The sequence below is a fragment of the Amblyomma americanum genome, chromosome 5 (assembly GCF_052857255.1).
Source record: "Amblyomma americanum isolate KBUSLIRL-KWMA chromosome 5, ASM5285725v1, whole genome shotgun sequence".
Lineage (NCBI taxonomy): Eukaryota > Metazoa > Arthropoda > Arachnida > Ixodida > Ixodidae > Amblyomma > Amblyomma americanum.
In genome coordinates, this window is record NC_135501.1 from 26,555,403 (window position 1) to 26,574,031 (window position 18,629).

General features: G+C 46.6%; 1 protein-coding gene across 9 annotated transcripts in view; it reads left to right on the forward strand.

Moving 5' to 3' along the window:
• The window catches only part of LOC144132344 (uncharacterized), a 206,626-nt gene that overhangs the window by 151,771 nt on the left and 36,226 nt on the right, over positions 1 to 18,629 (forward strand). For 4 of the 9 annotated variants that reach the window (XR_013314787.1, XR_013314789.1, XM_077664671.1 and 1 more), the window contains one exon: positions 7,824 to 8,263. The exons of 3 other annotated variants lie outside the window; for them this stretch is intronic. Coding sequence is in view for 2 of the 6 variants with exons in the window: in XM_077664671.1 (XP_077520797.1) it covers positions 7,824 to 7,848 (25 nt within the window). In the remaining 4 variants the exon portion in view is untranslated. Of the gene's footprint in view, positions 1 to 3,652; positions 3,959 to 7,823; positions 8,264 to 18,629 lie in introns of those variants that run through there. 2 more of the 9 variants (XR_013314786.1, XR_013314785.1) reach the window with 1 other exon arrangement.

Consider the following 18,629-nt stretch of genomic DNA (forward strand, 5'->3'; position numbering starts at 1 on the left):
CTCCCAGGCGTCTCTATTACCTATTTTATTCGCCCCGCCTGGGGATTGTGTGCACTCCCAAAGTATATGGTCGAGGGCCCCTACTCACTCCACATTTCTTAATTTTGTCGTCCTTCATTTTCGGAATAATATGTTTAATTATTATTGGGTGCGGATAGACGCCTGTTTTAAGATGTCTCCACGCCACGGCTTGTTGATTATTAAGCTTCACAATGGGTGAGGGAAGTTGCCTGCGGTTTTGCCTGTAGTGCTGAGTTACTTCTTGATATGATACTAGTAGCCCTTCTCTTCCGTGGTTCTCGAGGTGGGGCCCTTCTTGAATACGCTGTTGCTGAATCCGCTTAGCCCGGTGCGGAAAGTCAGACTGCGCTCTCTTTCGACAAAGCCTACCTAATCACCAAATCACGTCAATTGAGCTAGCACCATTCGAATAGCGCTCTTCTCCTAACCGCTGCTGCTCATTCTCTTTAGCTCTCTGCGCTTAAAGGTAGTGCCGCCTAATTAACACCCTAGGTTCTCGCCTGGTTGCCACCGGCTACATCTTGGAAAGAACCCACCCCGTGGGCAGGTGAGCAATGACGCAGTGGCACAAGGCAGGTGCTACGTCAGGTGTTGCCATCGGTGGGACTCGGATTACTTGGGTTGGGTTGCAATCCAGGTTGGTCTTCCCCAGGAGCTTCTAACGATTAATTAATCAGCCGCCTGGCATGGTGTTCAGCTGAGTAGCCTGCCACATAACCGGCTTCAGACAAGCATACAGCTAGACACACCGACCAACACAAAACGGCTAAATGCGGTAAATGACGACTGAGTTTTAGCGCACTAAAAAATATTTCGGCGCAGTCGCCTAATTCAGTAGCCTCAAATATGTCAACATCTGAGGAAGCCTATATTCTCCATCCGTTGGTAAGAATACCACGCGAGTGAGCCGCGAGGCAGAGCTACAAGGAACTGCTTTGGAGAACACGCATACCTTAAAAATTGTTATCGCGATATTACGTATGAGGACGTGATAGAGGTATGGTAATGTCTGGTTTAAAGATTTCAGTCGGTTTCGTGATATTTTTACGTGGCGGCCAGCCGAAGAAAGAGACACGATGATCGATGGCAATGAGATGATTTAATGGCTGCTGGCATAGCGCAAGCGCTCCTGCCCGCGCCACCGCACAGTTCGTCGTCTTCGTCATAATATCAGTGCCCTTTGGCCTAAATGAATTATATCTTACTTTCGACATAAGATCAGTTCGACTTGCTGACCAATTCGCCCTCGCTCTACCTATGCTAATCATCCCGTTAGCTCAGTTGGTAGACTTCTCCGGTGAAGCGGTAGTCTCGTGTTCGTGCCCCGGACCAGGACGAAATTTTCTTTAACTACGAGGTTTCTGTGGAAGCAGTATAGCTTCCCTCTGTCGCCGTAACGCTGCGCGTGGGTGGATGCCGAAGAGTAATTACTTTTATATTATTGCGAAAGCACTCATAAGCTCACCAACACCAGCCAAGAATCTTGTCATCTCTGGGTCTTGTGCCGTTACTAGCCACAGCTACGCCACATTATAGGTTGGAAAAGAAATCATGCCAACATCCATGTTTGAGGGTCGAATCCGTGGTAGAGCGAACCGATCAGCTTCAAAGGAAGCTGCACGAGAGCACCAGGCTATTGCCGCAGCTTTTTTTGTTTCGTTACTGAATGAAGAAATCGGCGAAATGTAAAATTCGAATGTTATCTTGCCGCAAAAGATCAGGGTGCGTAAAACGAGCCCATCATATCCACGCAGATCCGCGCCTTCTCAAACATCAAAATCCTTGGAGGCACACACATGTAATCACAGCTTAGTTCGCTTTTTGAGGACCGCGTATACTCTCGACACCAAAGCGCACTACGCACGGAAGGAAGATTTATATGACCGTGGCGCTTTGGCGTGACGGCCCATGATGCGGGCTTTCCGGACTAAATAGTCTCGTCAACATAGATAGGTCACATTGCACAACACTGTTTTTCTCAATAGTCAAAAATCGGATACAGTAGGATGTGATTTTAATTTTCTTTTAAAGCGTTTGCTCTATTATGTCCGAGAAGAACATAGCATCACTGCACAGAATAAAACAATGGTCAATGGTCTCGGGTGTATTGCACAGGCGGCAATTAACCGTCCATGGCACAAACTTCTCCGTAGCTTGTTGGCTTGAAACCATGCTTTGACAGGCAGCGTCGAGTGTGAAGTTTTTAGAGAACATTTTTAACATAATTTAACACACTGGAGTCAAGAAACTCCAGAACAGTTTGCCGATACAACACTTTAGGAAACAAATACTCAGCAACTACCTCATTCATATGCCTTCTGGAGAAGTTATACAGATACTCTTTTGAAAAGGGCACATCGAGAAAATTGAAGCTACCCGCAAGTTCTTTAAGAAATCCCCATTAAGGCCCCCCACGAGTATTTACAGTTGGTGTGAACTGGAAAGGCAAATGAGCATTAAGACGCCTAAAAACCACACCTAACAAATAGGAATGTTTTGATAGCCGCAGACGAACAAGCCTTGTTTTAAACTGCAGCACACTCTCACGCTGTGCATTGTGCATCATTGTCTTCAACAACTTCCATCCGCAGCGCGAACAGATCGATTAGAGCTGAACCTGAGTCTAGTATCGTCCCCAGACGTGCCGAAGACTCAGCGAAGAAGGAACATGAGCAATTAAGGCTAAACACATGTTTTCGCATGTCTACTCAGTTCGGCTGCGTTAAACCTTTACTAATATTTTTCAAATATTCTTCATTTTGACGGATTCCTCAAAAATCAATTTTGGCTAACATTCACGCTTTGCCATACTATACATACAGTGTTCCATGCGGCGCTTCAATAACGTTCTCATCGGTCCCGCCAGCTAAAGGAATCGCTTTGGCAATAATAAACTGCACGTTCTCTCACATCAGAGCAACTAGCAACGCTCTCAGAACATTTTCTTATGTGACAGTCCCTCAATGTCGTTCAACAGCTTAGCAATAGCCTGCGTGGCATTGGCCAAAGGAAAGAAGACATGGCTCCAATAAGATTCTTAGGAGGAGTAGCTTGTAGAAAGTGAGATGATAACTAAATAACGCATTTGCGCCCTCAATGCCTAATTCTACCCTCAAAGCTTGACCTACAGCAGAAGGCGTGCAAACGTAATTACTGAACTTTTATTTTGAACAACACTCCATGGCAGCTTTAGGAGAAGTGCATTTCTGAACTAATTTCTCACAGCAACGTAAAAGTATGTTTTCAAAATTATAGGGGTATTCATCTAATAATTACTGCATGAAGTGACCACCGCGACGATGCAGTCTGAAATTTTTGCGGGCCTAATAACTTGACTTGTTCAACAGCATTAGATGGAAATGATTGGTCGCTTGTGCTGCATTGCGCGCAAGTCGTTCGGGGCTTTAAAAGTTTAGAAGTAGGCTTGATTCACATACCATTACGGTGCCCTTGTTTTCAGTTTTGCTGTAAAGTGCTTTTATTCGTAATCTAGAAATAAAAAAACAATTACATGTGATCTTGTTGTCGGCGGGGGGGGGGGGGGGGGGGGTAAGGCTAAGCGACATTGTAAAATCGGCTCGGTGGCTGTGCCACGATGCGGTCGCTTACCCCGTTCTGCCTCGCCATGCAGGTGATCGCTCCCCTCTGGATTACCACGCTTTTCCCCGCCCCTCTTGCTGCCTGTCCACCGGACATCTCGCCGGAATGGACGCCCGCTCTCAACCGAACCGATATGTGCCAGCCTTGCGCCATCACCGCTTCGCCCGATCGTGCGCTGACCTCACCAGTGCACTGCACCCTCGACAGACAGTTGGAAACACCATCGCCATCAACATCCGCTCCAGCTTTTAAGCAGCTTCGGCCACCGGCGTCGCTTTGTGGGCTCGGTGGCTGTGCCACGATGCGGTCGCTTAACCCGTTCTGCTTCGCCATGCAGGTTAGTAAGCCATGTTGTCTTTACGCTAAGAAATCTAGTGATTACTTTTTGATACAGCTGCCGAGCCCGCAATGCTGCCTTGCCATTGTCACTGAGTGTTCTGATGTCATCATTTCCTTGCTTTTGTTGTCCGGCGACATAGAGACTAACCCCGGCCCTGCCTCACTCGAAACTGTAGTTACGGAACTTAAAAAATTGTCCGCCGGTCAGTCGACATTAATCGCGGAAGTTACAGACCTCAAAAACCAGTTACTAACAACAGACAACCTTATTTCTGATCTAAGCAGGCGCATCAGCGCTTTGAAGGTCATTACCAAACCATACAGTCACTACGCACAGAGATAGAAGGCCTAAGCACTCACACCACCCAGGCAACTCGCCAGCTCTGTGATCTCGAGGATCGCATAGACGAAGCAGAAAACCAATCACGAAGAAACAACCTCATATTCTACAACATTCCGGACCCTGACCCATCTGAAACGTGGGCCGACTCTGAAAAGCTACTAATTCGCCATTGCTCCGAATTTTTGGACATCACCCTCGACCCCAAAACAATAGACCGCACTCACCGTCTTGGGCGCCACGAACCTGATCGCTGCCGTCCGTTAATTGCCAAAATCGCACTTTTCAAAACGAAGGACGAAATTCTAGCTAATGGCCGCAAATTCAAGAACACTAACTACTCCGTCGGTGAAGATTTTTCACGCCGCGTTCGCAATGTGCGCAAACATCTAGTTACATTTGCCAAAAGCAAGACTAACCGTTTTTCTTTACGATACAAAACCCTGTTCATCGGTTCCCGACGATATATCTTCGACGAACCATCGCAATCTGTAAAAGAGATACCATAGCGGTTGCTGCGCCGCCAGCCCCCAGCCGCTCATGTACCTACCACCCCCCAGCCTAATCTTTCCTTTTCGGCGATTTTCACAAACATACGTAGTTTTCTTCCGAAACGTGAAATCATCTCCAATCTTGTGTGTTCATCTGCTAGTAACTTGCTGATACTTACCGAAACATGGCTCACTAATGGCATCACCGATACTGAAGTTCTTGCTGATTTACCGAATTTTAACCTTCGCAAAGATCGCACATCCGCTCGAGGTGGAGGCGTTTTCATCGCAGTTAGCAATCAGTTCTCGTGTACAGTTATTAATATTCCATCAGACCTTGAGATAGTATGGCTACTTTGTCGCGCTGCGCCCCAAACCGTACTGCTGGGCGTTTGTTATAGAGCGCCAAATACCAACTCCGATTTCTCTCGAATTCTTAACGACGTGATCAGCCAATTAACGAGGAAATACCCAAAAGCGCATATCATTCTTTTTGGAGACTTCAATTTTCCAGAAATCAACTGGCAGACACAGACAGCTGTAGGCGACAGGGAAGCGAATGATTTTATCGAGGTCTGCCTAAACTTCAACTTAACTCAAGTGGTATCTGAACCGACCCGCGGTGCAAACATCCTAGATCTAATCCTGACTACCCACCCGGAAGCCCTCTCATCTATCACTTATCTACGCGAAATCAGCGACCATAAAGTAATCCACGCCACATTTGAGTTCCACCCATCACGACGCCAGAATCAAAACAAAACTATTCGCCTCTACGACAAAGGAAACTATGAAGCCTTTAGTCTTGAATTAAACCAATATCTCACAACATTTGAAGCATCTTTTGACGATAATTCAGTAAATGACAATTGGTCCCGTTTTAAGAAAAAGGTTAGCGAACTAACCGATAGATACATCCCCAAAATAAGCTTCCACTCGGACCGCCAGAAACCATGGTATACCAAAACGATAAAAAGACTCGACAATAAAAAGAAGCGCCTTTTCCGTGCGGCAAAATTAAAGCAATACGACGAGTGCGCATGGGAAAAATACTATACAGCCGAACGCACCTACCTATCAGAAATTCGCTACGCAAAATACTCTTTCCTTCACAACGACCTCCCCAAATTGTTGACTTCCAATCCCAGAAAGTTTTGGCAGGTCATAAGTGAGCACCCGGCACATACCATCACTCTAACTAAAGAGTCTGGAGAGGAGGCTGATGACATTGAGTGCGCTGACATTTTTAATAACGCCTTTTCATCTGTGTTCACTAATGAAATTCACCCACCAACTGCAACTTTCGCCGTCAATATAGAGTCCAGCATGCCTGCTATCGCGTTTTCTGAAGCCGGCATTACCTCGCTCATTGAACACCTTAAAACTTCATCATCGGCCGGCGTCGACGAAATTAACTCCAAAATACTGCGCAACACTAATAATATTTCTGCAATGTACTTGTTGTTATTGTTTTCACAGTCGCTTTCTACAGGTTCCATTCCGGATGACTGGAAAGTGGGAAAGGTCATTCCCGTCTTTAAGTCCGGTAACAAAGATTCTCCTTTAAATTACCGTCCGATATCATTAACCAGCATACCTTGCAAAATCATGGAACACGTCATCTATTCTCAAATCATGGACTTTCTTGACGCTATCAACTTCTTTCATCCCTCACAACACGGGTTTCGCAAGGGTTTGTCATGTGAAACTCAACTGGCCGTCTTTCTTCATGACGTTCACTCTAACCTCGACCTAAATTTACAAACTGACGCTATTTTTCTAGACTTTGCTAAAGCATTTGATAAAGTTCCCCACAGGCGTTTACTGCTAAAACTAACCATGCTAAAACTGCATCCTAACGTCTTATTGTGGATCGAAGAATTCCTTTCTAAGCGCTCCCAGTTTGTTCTCGTTAATAGCCAGAGTTCCAACCCTCTTCCAGTAACATCAGGCGTACCCCAAGGTTCAGTACTTGCTCCCCTCCTATTCTTAATCTACATAAACGACTTACCCTCAAACCTGGTTTGCAATGTTCGTCTGTTTGCAGACGACTGCGTTATTTACCACACGATTTCCAACACCTTTGACCAATCACAGCTGCAAAACGACATTGACACAGTGCATGCCTGGTGCGATGACTGGCTAATGTCGCTTAATCCTAATAAATGTAAACTCGTATCTTTTCACCGCCGGCGTAACCCCCATATTTTCTCTTACTCCGTTGCTAACGTTCCACTAGAATCTGTATACTCATACAAGTACCTAGGTGTCACCTTGTGCCAGGATCTCTCCTGGCGCTCTCATGTAACGAACATCGTCGCATCAGCTAACCGGTCATTGGGTTTTTTGAAACGTCACCTACGGCACGCCCCTCAAAGTATTAAACTTCTCGCCTACCAATCACTCATTCGACCAAAACTAGAATACGCATCTGCTATCTGGAGCCCGCAACAAGCATATCTCATCAGTTCACTAGAATCTGTCCAAAATCGCGCCACGAGGTTCATTCATTCTGCCTATTCATACGACATCAGTGTATCGTCACTTAAACGACAATCAGGTTTATCAACTCTTGCCCATCATCGTCGCATTGCTTCTCTTAGTCTGTTTCATAAGTTTTTTTACAGTTCCCTCGGACAACCACCCTACATCACACCGCCCGCTCGCATATCTCATCGCACGGGCCATCCACTGCAAGTGTCATGCCAACGCTCCCGCACCGTCACTTTTTCCGCATCCTTTTTTCTTCGCACTGCTAAAGACTGGAATGGCCTTCCCCACGACGTTGATGCCATCACCTGCCAATCAAGTTTTGTGAACAATTTAAATATGCATTTCATAAATATCATGTAAGCAACCATATTCAACCCATATTTGTACTCCCACCCCTTATGTAACACCCCCAAAGTGGTGTCTTTAAGGTAATAAAGTGAAGTGAAGTGAAGTGAAGTAATTATTGTTAGCTGAAGAGTTGTCATAACTTCATGGTGGCGGTCGAGATCCTCGGCTCATGCCTTTTCTTGTCATTGCAGTTCGTACCACGAAGCCGTTGAATGATTTGACCAGACCCTGGCGCCATGCGAAAGTGTCGGCGGCAAACGCGTCTTTCTGAACTTCCTCGAGCGGGTGTTCGGGAATGCACTGAAGCTGGCGTGTCCCGACCACACCAGAGGATCCGAAGCTTGCAAGTCGTTAGTGAAGCTGCCGCCCACTGGTCCCAACGACCGAAAGATCGAGAGCTACGTCGAAGTCTTCACAGAGTTAGCCTCCCATCTTGGGAACTAGAGGCAGCACTTCATGCATCTCTCTTCGTGTTTCAGGCTGTGCCATTACTCGAGAGGTTCATTCACCACTCATACCACCGTGGGGCATTCAGCTGGACGCCATGCGAATGAGCGTGAATGCGAGCAATCGATTGCGAGGTGTTCAAGACAGCTAATAAATGTGACGGTAGATTGAACTAATAAAGCAAGAGGTGAAATTTTGTTCGTGTCCCTCATTGTGCCACAATGCGTGACATGAAAAGTATGTAAATAGCTTTGAGGTTTGGAGTGGACTTCTTGATGCGTTAACTTGAAATCGGTTAGAACAGCGAAGCTTCACTCCGCTGACGAATCGTGCGATAATTTGAGTTGGCTACATGAACCGAAAGCGAAGCTGCTTGTCACCGCGCTGATCACCGGATTGAGGGTTCCTTTCCTTCCCTATTTGAAGAATGTGCTCCACACCATTTGGGTCAGACTTAATGTGATGACATCCATCCCTAGCCTACCGTTAGATAGAGTGCAGCAAGAAACTCCACCGCTGCGGCTCAGTGATCATGACATTGAGGTGCTAAGTACGAGGGCGCGATATGAAAAGTTGGCCCCAGAGGCTGCGTAAGTATGGATGCAAGCTGCAATAATGGCCGTATGCTGTGCGATGTCAGTGCGCCTCTTTTCTGCCTGCATTCTTCCCTCCTTCATCCCTGCCCTGTGTTCACCAATAGTGCCACAATATAGTGTGTTAGCATAGCGTAGACGTACACCGCATTACTGTTTGCCTGTTAAGCGTGTGCGATAGGAGGTGCCCGATCAGGCGGGGTGGGGGGTGGTGGTGTAAACTTTATTGGCAATTAATATTACAGGCGGGCGGCAGAGTCGCTGCGCACGCCCAGCAGGCATACCCTAGTCCGCCATATGGCTACTATAGTACGTCGCCCCTGCACTTATGATATCTAATTACTCCTTCTTTTCTTAAAAAAAATTGCACTTGTGTATTCCGAGTAAAGGGGAAAGTTAGGCACTTTGCAATGCGTAGAGCCAGCAGCAAGTTCAGAAATCAGACTTGCGTTTGTGTTTTGATTGGCTTGGTCTTTTGGAACTCACGTTCTAGGCGATATTGTTGGCACATCTTCGGCAAGTCGTGTCTATCTGCGTTTTTTGGTTATAGTTCAGTACACTTTTGGCAAGTCCACATTCGAGAGAGCGACCGACCGCTCAACAACCGTTGAGAGAAATTTACTACGCCTTGCGTATGCGCTCATCGGCATTAAGTGAGGGCACGGTAGAGAATGGTTGAAAACTACAGCTCCACTTACATGGAGATGAAATTCGACTAGGTTTGTAATTTTGCACTAAATGTTTAGGCAATAGCCGATACACTCTTGCGGACGCACTCCGCTAGAGTAGCCCGTGCTGTTTTCTATAATTTGCGATTGTAATCAAATCCGAGGTGGTGAAAGATTTGAAGGCCGAAAGACAGGCTTGCATGTCCATAGAGCTTACAGGACTGTTGCCGCAGAGTCAGAAGATACAGGTGAATGAAAGAAATAGGGACACAAACGACCAACACTTGCCCTCACCTCAGAGTTTATTCAACAGTATCATCTATTTGCTGTGAACGATCAAAAACATCGACGTTTGATTACTCGTTTTTATCTGAAAATGTTCAGGTTGCTTCAGCAAAACATGTTTTAATAGATGTTCAACTTGAAGAGAGCCTGCAAAAAGCCTTACGATACTTGCAAAATCTTGGAGTATTTAATCTAGTGGTTCACTATTGTCAGTGTGCATTGCAAATACCACTGAAGAAAATGTGCCGGCAGAGATATCGCACTGCGAAAAAGCGAATTCGTGATATGATCACGACACTGATGGTTTCATAGTAAAGCCCCATGCACAACTGGTTTCACCTCTGAAGTAACGTGACATATTTCATTGCCATTATAATGTCAGTCACTGCCCTACTGGCCGCGCCGTCTGTTGCCTCTCCCTGCCCCCCCCCCCCCCCCTCCCTCGCACTATTTTTGAGAAAGCTAGCAGCTCCGACTCTTACACTCGACCCACTGCTATGGTCGCTCTTGGTTAATTAAACACGTCATGTGCGCTTGGTATAAACCCCATACCATGCCGAACTCCAACCCAGTAAAAAATATGATTTGGTGCAACTAAAAATTTTCCACTGAAGCCACTGCTCGAACACGTTTTGTCGCCACCCCTCGGGCTCTAAACTTACTGGCCATCCATACGCACTAAAGGATGGGCCAAATGAACGAAAATTGTTCACCATTTAGATCTGAACGGTTACCGAATTGTTCTGCTCGAGCCACCTGACTGGAGCTGGAAAGTTAGCGACCAGCCCTAATTGACTCGCCAGCTAGGCGCGACTGCTTTGAGAATTGGACCTAACTGGTTGGTCCCTTCGACCCAGATGTATTTCCAACTGGTCTTTGCTGGACACGCACATCGAAGCAAAAATCAACCAGTGGAATCGGCTTCGCTGGACAGTACGAACTGCGTGCTATAGAGCCAGCTGAATGACTAGAATTCGCAGAAAAGTTTCATGAAAATCATTAGACATTTGCTCATCACGGTCAATTATAGGATCGTAAGAAAATGCCACAAAGTAGAGACGCACGCCCAGGGGAAAATGTGCAGCGGAATACACATTTGTTGGAGCCTATGCACTACGGCATTGTATCAGTCTCAGCATAGCAGTTCAGCCTTGTGCAAAAGTTAGAACGTTTAGGCTTCCTTTATTGCCCTACATACATGAAGAACACCAAAATTGTTTCTCTTCAAAGCTCTCACACCGCCATTAAAACACGATAGTATTTAAGGCAGCACCAACGCTCTGCATGGAATCTGACAGTTTTCGAAAACGCATGGTACTTTTTCTAAAGCAAACTTTTTTACAAGGGAAACACTTCTGCTTTTGTTTTCTGGAGGGATTAGAAAATAACGAGTGCATTAAGTCTGCGTAGTCGCAATGCATTTTTAGCCGCAGCTGTCCACCTTGCTTCCTTTGCAAGGCAGACCGATTTTTTATCATTGAGATGCTTGAAATTTTTTTGAAAAAACTCTGCTGACTCAGCTCTGTCTGCAAGACGACATCGAAAGTATTCTGAAATGAGAAAGTTGCCTGCAAAATGTGTAAACACTGTTTAGCAACCCACAAGGCCTTAGCCATAATTGTGAGTGGTAGCAACAGTGTAAACAGAGCCTGAACTGCATTCTCATCTTCTAGCTGACGTCTAAATCTTAACAGCACTTAGACACAGGATTAACGCAATATAGGTGTTGTTTCGTGTCTTCCCTATTTTAAATGTTCAAGACTACCGTCTAATCTGCACATAAAATATGACATGTCAAGTGATGTGAGTTAGCTAAAATGATCTCAATGTGATCGCGTTTTTAGTCAACTATTACAAACTTCTGTTACAAGACAGACGGAATCTTCCATGCGGGGCCAGCAATGCTAAATTTGCCTGAGTGACAATGGGGCACAAAGTGCGCTACGGACGGTATAGCGTTTTGCTATAGTAAGGACGGTAGAGCAAAACGCTAAATAACCCTTCATTGTATTTATTCTGACGGTCCTAATGTAGAAATCATGGATAATTGCAGTATGTACTCGATGCCTCCTTACTCCGTCGGCAAAACTATTTTTATAAACTGAGTATTTCACAATACTATGTGTCAAGAGAGCCAAGGCAGTTGGCTTGTCCCTGTTCACCATTCGAAGCCACTTTCATCAGCATCATCGTCAGCCTGACTACGCTCACTGTAGGGCTAAGGACTCTCCCATGTCTCTCCAATCAACCCTGTTCTTTTCCAGCTGCGCCCACCGCATACCTACAAACTTTTTAATCTCATCCGCCTACCTAACTTTCAGCCGCCTCCTGCTACGCTGCATTTTGCTCAACTTAAGCTGAACCCTTTTCGTTAGCCTCCACGTTTCTGCTACATAGGCGATTGCCTGTCAGATACAACTGTTGTATACTTTTCTGTTGAGGAATATTGGTAAACTGCAATTCATAATCCGAGAGAACTTGTGATATGCCCTTTACCTCATTCTTATCCTTCGAGTTATTTCCCTTTCATCATCCGAATCAGCGGTTAGTACCTGCCCTAGTAGAGGTATCCTCTCGCCACTTCCCGCACCTCGCTACCATTTCTGAACTGCTGTTTTCTTCCTTTATTATTAAACATTGCTTTGGTTTCCTGCACGTTAATTTTTAGACCCACCGTTCTACCCTGCCTGTCTAACAAATTCATCATGCTTTGCAGTTCATCTCCTGAGTTGCTTATAAAGCAACGTTATCAGCGCATCGCAAATTATTAGGTAGCATTCAATAACTCTTATCCCCAGATGTTCCCAGTTCAGGCCTCTGAATACCTCCTGCAAACAGGCGGTAAATAGGATTGTCGAGAGCGTGTCTCCCTGTCTGACACCCTTGATCCTTATCGAAATATTGTTGCTGACTTTATGGACGACTATGGTAGTTGTGCAGTAGTTGTACGCATACAGCACTGCTATATCAGCCTCATGTAATAAGGTGCAAGAGTTAAATGTTGCCATGGTCAATTTCCAAAGACGACCTGTCCGGAGCCACAGATTCTTAGCATCCTCCGCTGCGGCACAGATCTGACAACCGCCTGTGTCAATTTCTCCATAGCCAGTGTGATCTGAGGGCCGAGGGTTAATTAGTTTGTTCATAGAAGGTTGTGGCCAAGTACTACACCGGGGTCAATACGCAATATATTTGGCTGCATGGCTCCCGATCAAGCTCCAACCTACTGAGCATGACGCGCACTTCCCACGGCGACAGTGGATCATTGGGCGACTTCCCCGAAAAACGCGGGCATATTTTCTCGGAACGGAAGGTGATAAGAATGACAATAACATAAGCCTACCAGCCAGCTACCAGTGTTTGTGAAAAGCACAAGCAAATACAACATTAAAAATTGCTGGCGGTTTAACATTGCTAAACACGAAATAGTGTGCGAAAGCACAGTTTGTCGAGGTGGACACCACCACCGCCTACTTGAAAGCGAAATTGAGGTGCCCACTGACCCAGGGAGCTAGTTACGCGCGTCTTGAACTTTTCATCGCCAATGCTGGTTTACCCAAAGTGCAGAGTCGGTCCCACTTCTCTATAGCGTTTAAGCAGTGTGCTGCGCAGCATCTTAAGTTCAATCTGATCGCTGCTCCTTTGTGGGGGTGTCAAACGCTGGTGCCTGAGCGATTCATGCGTTTATTTCCAATACCTCAAAGTTTCATGTGGTAGGGTTTGCATGAGGGATGGGTTAGACGTGAATGAACAGAAAAGTCGTTCGATAGCAGTTCTGAAGTTGCTGAGGTTTCAGTAAATGGTGACGTCTGCGGGAAGACCGTTCCTGTGGATGGCAGTCTTTGCAAAAAAAGGAGTTGAGATGGATCGTTGTTCCGGCATGTGGTGGATAAACGGCCATAATTTGGGTGATGCAGCCCGATTAATCGGCATCATGACTGTAGTGCTTGGCGAAAGTACATGGTAGAATTTGTGAAACAGGCAGTGTCGATGTTTTTCGGCGCGCTTGCAGACTTCAAAGACCAGCTTTAACATTTAGGTTGTGGCGCTTGGCTAGTGGGAGTAAACGCATATAAATTTGGCGGCATGAATTTGAATTAAATAAATGGTAACTGTCAAGTTACCTGTCACGTATACAAATTTGCAGATCCTTATACTTCAAAAAAAGCTTATCAGAATACTTTTAATCTACAATACAACAGTCCCTCGCAAGGTCTTTTTCCCAAAGCAAACATAATACCAGTATTCAATCTTTACAAATATAAGCTAGCACTTGCATTCCAGCGCGAACTAAAATATCATCTTGAATCTCTGCATGAGTTGTCATTACTGGAAAAGAGTACTGTGTGTTAACCTACCCGTCATAAATAACAGTGGATTGTACCAACTCCTAGAACCAACTACGCAATGTAAAAGTTATCCTTCACACTTCCAACACTATTAAACAGCTATAAAAAAAAACGAGACTGACCTGCTTAAAATATCTAAACATGAATTACGACAGCTTCACTGCATTCATTCTTAAAAAGTGCACCTGTATTCCTATAATGTCTATATTTAATACTGTGTTTATTGTACTGCTTTGTACCCTCTGTATTTATTGTATTGATTGTTGTTCTATTTTCTTTGTTTCTATTTCATTTTTTGATCCCTTTATTTTTGGCTCTGCGAAATAGCGAAGAGACTATATTTATATTTGTGAGTGTCTTTGCTTTGCGGTTGTTGCCCTGTAGAGGGAGGCTGTGGGCCTTTGTCAAGCTGCCGTTTACAAGCAGCTTTTACTCACAACCTCCTCCGTTATCCCGAGGGAAATAAAGAATATTAATATAAGTTATGGTTATGTGGGCCCCAAAATACACAAGCGCACTCCAGTTTGGGACTCACAAAGGTTACGTATGCTAGTTATTTTACGTGAGAAGGCGTGAGAGTTAGGTTACGTCGAAGGAAGCCAAGATTGCAGTTAGCATCGTCATTATTGTTTGTAATGTGAGAAAACCATTTCAGATCGCTGGAGGTGTGAAAGCCTAAATATTTCAAAGAGGATGCTGAAGAGATAGCGGACCCGTTCAGTAAGCAGCCATGGGAAGGTTAATATTGACGTCGGTGGAAGGTAATTAAAGCTGTTTTTTTGACATTGAGAACCATTAACCAACTTTATTACCATTCCTCGACTTTTGGCAGATTGTTCGGAGCAGCTAAACTTTGAGTAGGGTTATATATAGGACGGTAAATAAAGCAATGGTCGGCGAAAAGACAGACATTCGAAGAGATTCGGTTGGGAAGGTCATTAATATATATGAAAAAAAAGAAGGCATAGTACCGTACCTGGTGGTAGACCGCAGAGGACAGGGCCGAAACTGGAACAGTAATCGGTGGCATACACAAGCTGCAGGTGATCAGTCAGAAAATCTTTGATCCAATAAAATACAGAAGTGTTTAGTGTCGAAAGTTTTTGTAAGAGTCGTAGTGTGGACAACGTTATCAAAAGCCTTTTCGAAACCTAGAAAAAGTGCATCAACGGGAACATTTAAGTCTAAGTTGGAACTAACCTCGTCTAGGAACAGTGCCTGCTGTGTTCCGCGGGATAGGCCTATCTGAAAACCGTTGTGATTAGGGTGAAAAAAAAACCTGATGGTATCTAGGAAGCTTATGACATGAGAGTAAATAACATGCTCCATGGTTTTCGAACGCACGTTTGTCAGAGAGATTGGACGATATGTGTTACTTGGTCTTTTCTTGGGAACTAGAACGACCTTGCCCGCTTTCCAGTTGTCGCAAAATTCGGCGCATTTTCGAAAAACCGGTGCACCGTGGAAGCAGTCTCGCCAGCACGCCGTCGATAAATCTAGCACAGCTGAGAAGGAACCCCGGGAGAGCGCTTAACCTTGTGTGTGCTGCTGATCTTTCTACTTTTCTTTCCGGCACGGCGCGTCGTAGATTGTTCAAAAAGGTTTGAGTAATTTCTACTTGTTGTCCAGGGAGAGGGCTAAGCCTCGAGCGTGCTAAGGGCCGTCGTACAATCGTTTTTGAGCGGCTTCCGCTCGGGCCGCTTGGCGAGCGGGCCACCAGTTTCGGCCTCCAGGCGGGCGTACGATCACTTTGGCACTTACTAGCGAGGCGCATGGTACCAGCATGCCCTCTCCTCTTCTTTCGCGCGTTGGCGGAGGTGCCTCGCCAGAAGGAGCCAGAAGGCCCTGGAAGCCGGAATTATTTTGACGCGCTCACGGTGAGAGCATGAGAAGGAAATTGCGCAGTTGATACTGTGTGTATGCGTGCGCCTGCCTTGGCGGGAACATCGAACAGACGCGGAGCGCGTCAATATATTGTCACGTAGTGGTGACGGCAGTCGAAGCAGCGATGAAGACGGACGAAATGGTCTTCTAAAAGAAAACTGTTTATTGTGCTGACTTGCACCCAAAATGGACTGAATCACTCGGCGGCGGCGAAGCGACAAGCGTGCGCGGCGGTCGTCGAACTGAATGCCCGCCGCTGTCTGCCGTGCTCAATTTAAAGCTGATAGCGAACTTTCGAGATAAAGAGCGCAAAGTTACTAGAACATTCCGGAACAACGTAGAATCAGCTCTGCCTGGCTGCGATCAATCGAGATAAATCTAGTCGCGTCTTGCGTCGCAAACAAAGCGATAAAGTGGTGTGGCGGCAGATTTGAAAAACGAGCAAACACTGAAAATATTCGCGGCATTACTCCCCTCTCAAAGAAGCATCGACCCGATGCATTAAAACAAATAATCCGACTAGTCAGGGAAAAAAACGGATCTTGCGAAAATAGAGCATGGAAATGCAGCGGCCTTTAGAACGCATAATACGGCTTCAGACGGACTACATGGACCACTTCTGGTCGTACGCGGTGTCGCTGCGATGCAGTCATTGCGTCAGAGATGACTTCATTATCAAGTTCACCCAGCCGTCGAGGAACCTTGTACGGGCTAAATAGCGACGCAAAAGCTTTTCACTCAATCCACGGGGGTGAATGGGCGTCCACACCCAGACTTGGTCTCCTGGCTTGTATTCCGCGTTGCGTCTTCGTAGGTTGTAGCGTCTTGCGTCGGACCGCTGCTGATCCTTGATCCGTAATCGGGTAACCCTTCGAGCTTCTTCTGCGCGTTGAAGGTAGGCGGCACCGTCGGCGTTCTCTTCTGTAACGTTGGGCAGCATGGCGTCTAGCGTGGTCGTGGCCTCCCTGCCATGGACGAGCCGAAAAGGCGTCATCTGGGTGGTCTTCTGCACTGCGGTGTTGTAGGCGAAGACGACGTAAGGCAGGATGACATCCCAGGTTTTGTGTTCGGCATCCACATGCATAGCGAGCATATCGGCGATGGTTTTGTTCGAGCGCTCGGTCAGTCCGTTGGTCTGCGGATGGTATGCAGCTGTCCTCCGGTGGCTGGTTTGGCTGTAGCGCAGAATGGCTTGCGTTAGTTCCGCCGTGAATGCTGTTCCTCTATCCGTGATGAGCACATCGGGGGCGCCGTGTCGAAGAAGAATGCACACCACGAAAAATTTGGCGACTTCTGCTGCTGTTCCGTTCGGTAGGACTTTCGCCTCGGCCTAGCGGGTCAGGTAGTCGGTCGCTATAATGATCCACTTATTTCTAGATGTTTACGTTGGAAAAGAGCCAAGCAAGTCCATGCATATATGCTGAAAGGGCCTTGAAGGAGGTTAAATGGGGCTCAGAAATCCTGCTGGTCGTGTGGGAGGAGTCTTTCGTCGCTGATAATCTCGGCAGGTTTTCACATAGTGTGCGACATCGGCAGACAGTCGGGGCCAGTAATACTTGTCTTGAATGCGGCGGAGGGTGCGAGTAAACCCGAGATGTCCAGCTGTCTGCTCGTCGTGTGAGGCCTGTAGAACTTCTTCGCGGAGACAAGTAGGTACAACAAGGAGGTAGGCTGTTTTGTTCGCTGTAAAGTTCTTCTCCACAAGGACCTCATTCTGCACACAGAAGGAAGACAGTCCTGGCTTGAATGAAGCGGGGGGTGAAGAAATCTTGCCTTCCAGGTACTCGATGAGGCCTTTTAGGTCGGGGTCCAAGCATTGCTGCTGAGCAAAAGAGCTGGGGCTGATGGGTCCCAGGAAGGCGTCCTCATCGTAGCCCGGCGGCGGTGCATCTACAGGGGCTCGTGAGAGGCAATCGGTGTCAGAGTGCTTGCGTCCGGACTTGTAAACGACGGTGACGTCAAACTCCTGGAGACGTAGACTCCATCGAGCGAGTCGGCCGGAGGGGTCCTTCAAATTGTCAACCCAGCAGAGCGCGTGGTGGTCGCTGACCAGCTCGAACGGCCGTCCGTAGAGGTAGGGGCGGAATTTCGACGTAGCCCAGATGATGGCAAGGCACTCCTTCTCATTTGTCGAATAGTTAGCCTCGGCCTTGGAAAGGGAACGGCTAGCGTATGCGATGACTTTCTCCAGCCTGTCGCTTTTTTGAACGAGGACGGCGCATAGTCCCACGCTGCTTGCGTCGGTATGAACTTCAGTATCGGCGTTTTCATCAAAATGCGCAAGGATCGGCGGGGACTGTAGACGACGCTGAAGTTCCTTGAAGGCTTCTGCTTGTGGCGCTTCCCCTTTAAACGGCAAGTCTGCCTTCGTCAGTTGGGTCAGGGGCTCGGCGATGCGCGAAACGTTTTTCACAAATCGTCAGTAATATGCGCACAGTCCGAGAAATCTGCGCACTGCTTTCTTATAGGCCGGCGGTGGAAACTGTTCAATAGCAGCTGTTTTCTGTGGGTCTGGGCGTAGTCCTTCCTTGCTAACGATGAGGCCTTGAAACAGCAGCTCTTCGTAGGCAAAGTGGCACTTCTCTGCTCTCAAGGTTAGGCCAGACGACTTGATTGCGTCTAGTACTGTTCGAAGTCTTTTGAGGTACTCTTCAAAGTTCGAGGCGAAGACAACGACGTCATCTAAATATAGCAGACAAATTCGCCACTTCAGGCCGGCCAGCACTGTATCCATTACTCGCTGAAACGTCGCTGGTGCGGAACAGATACCA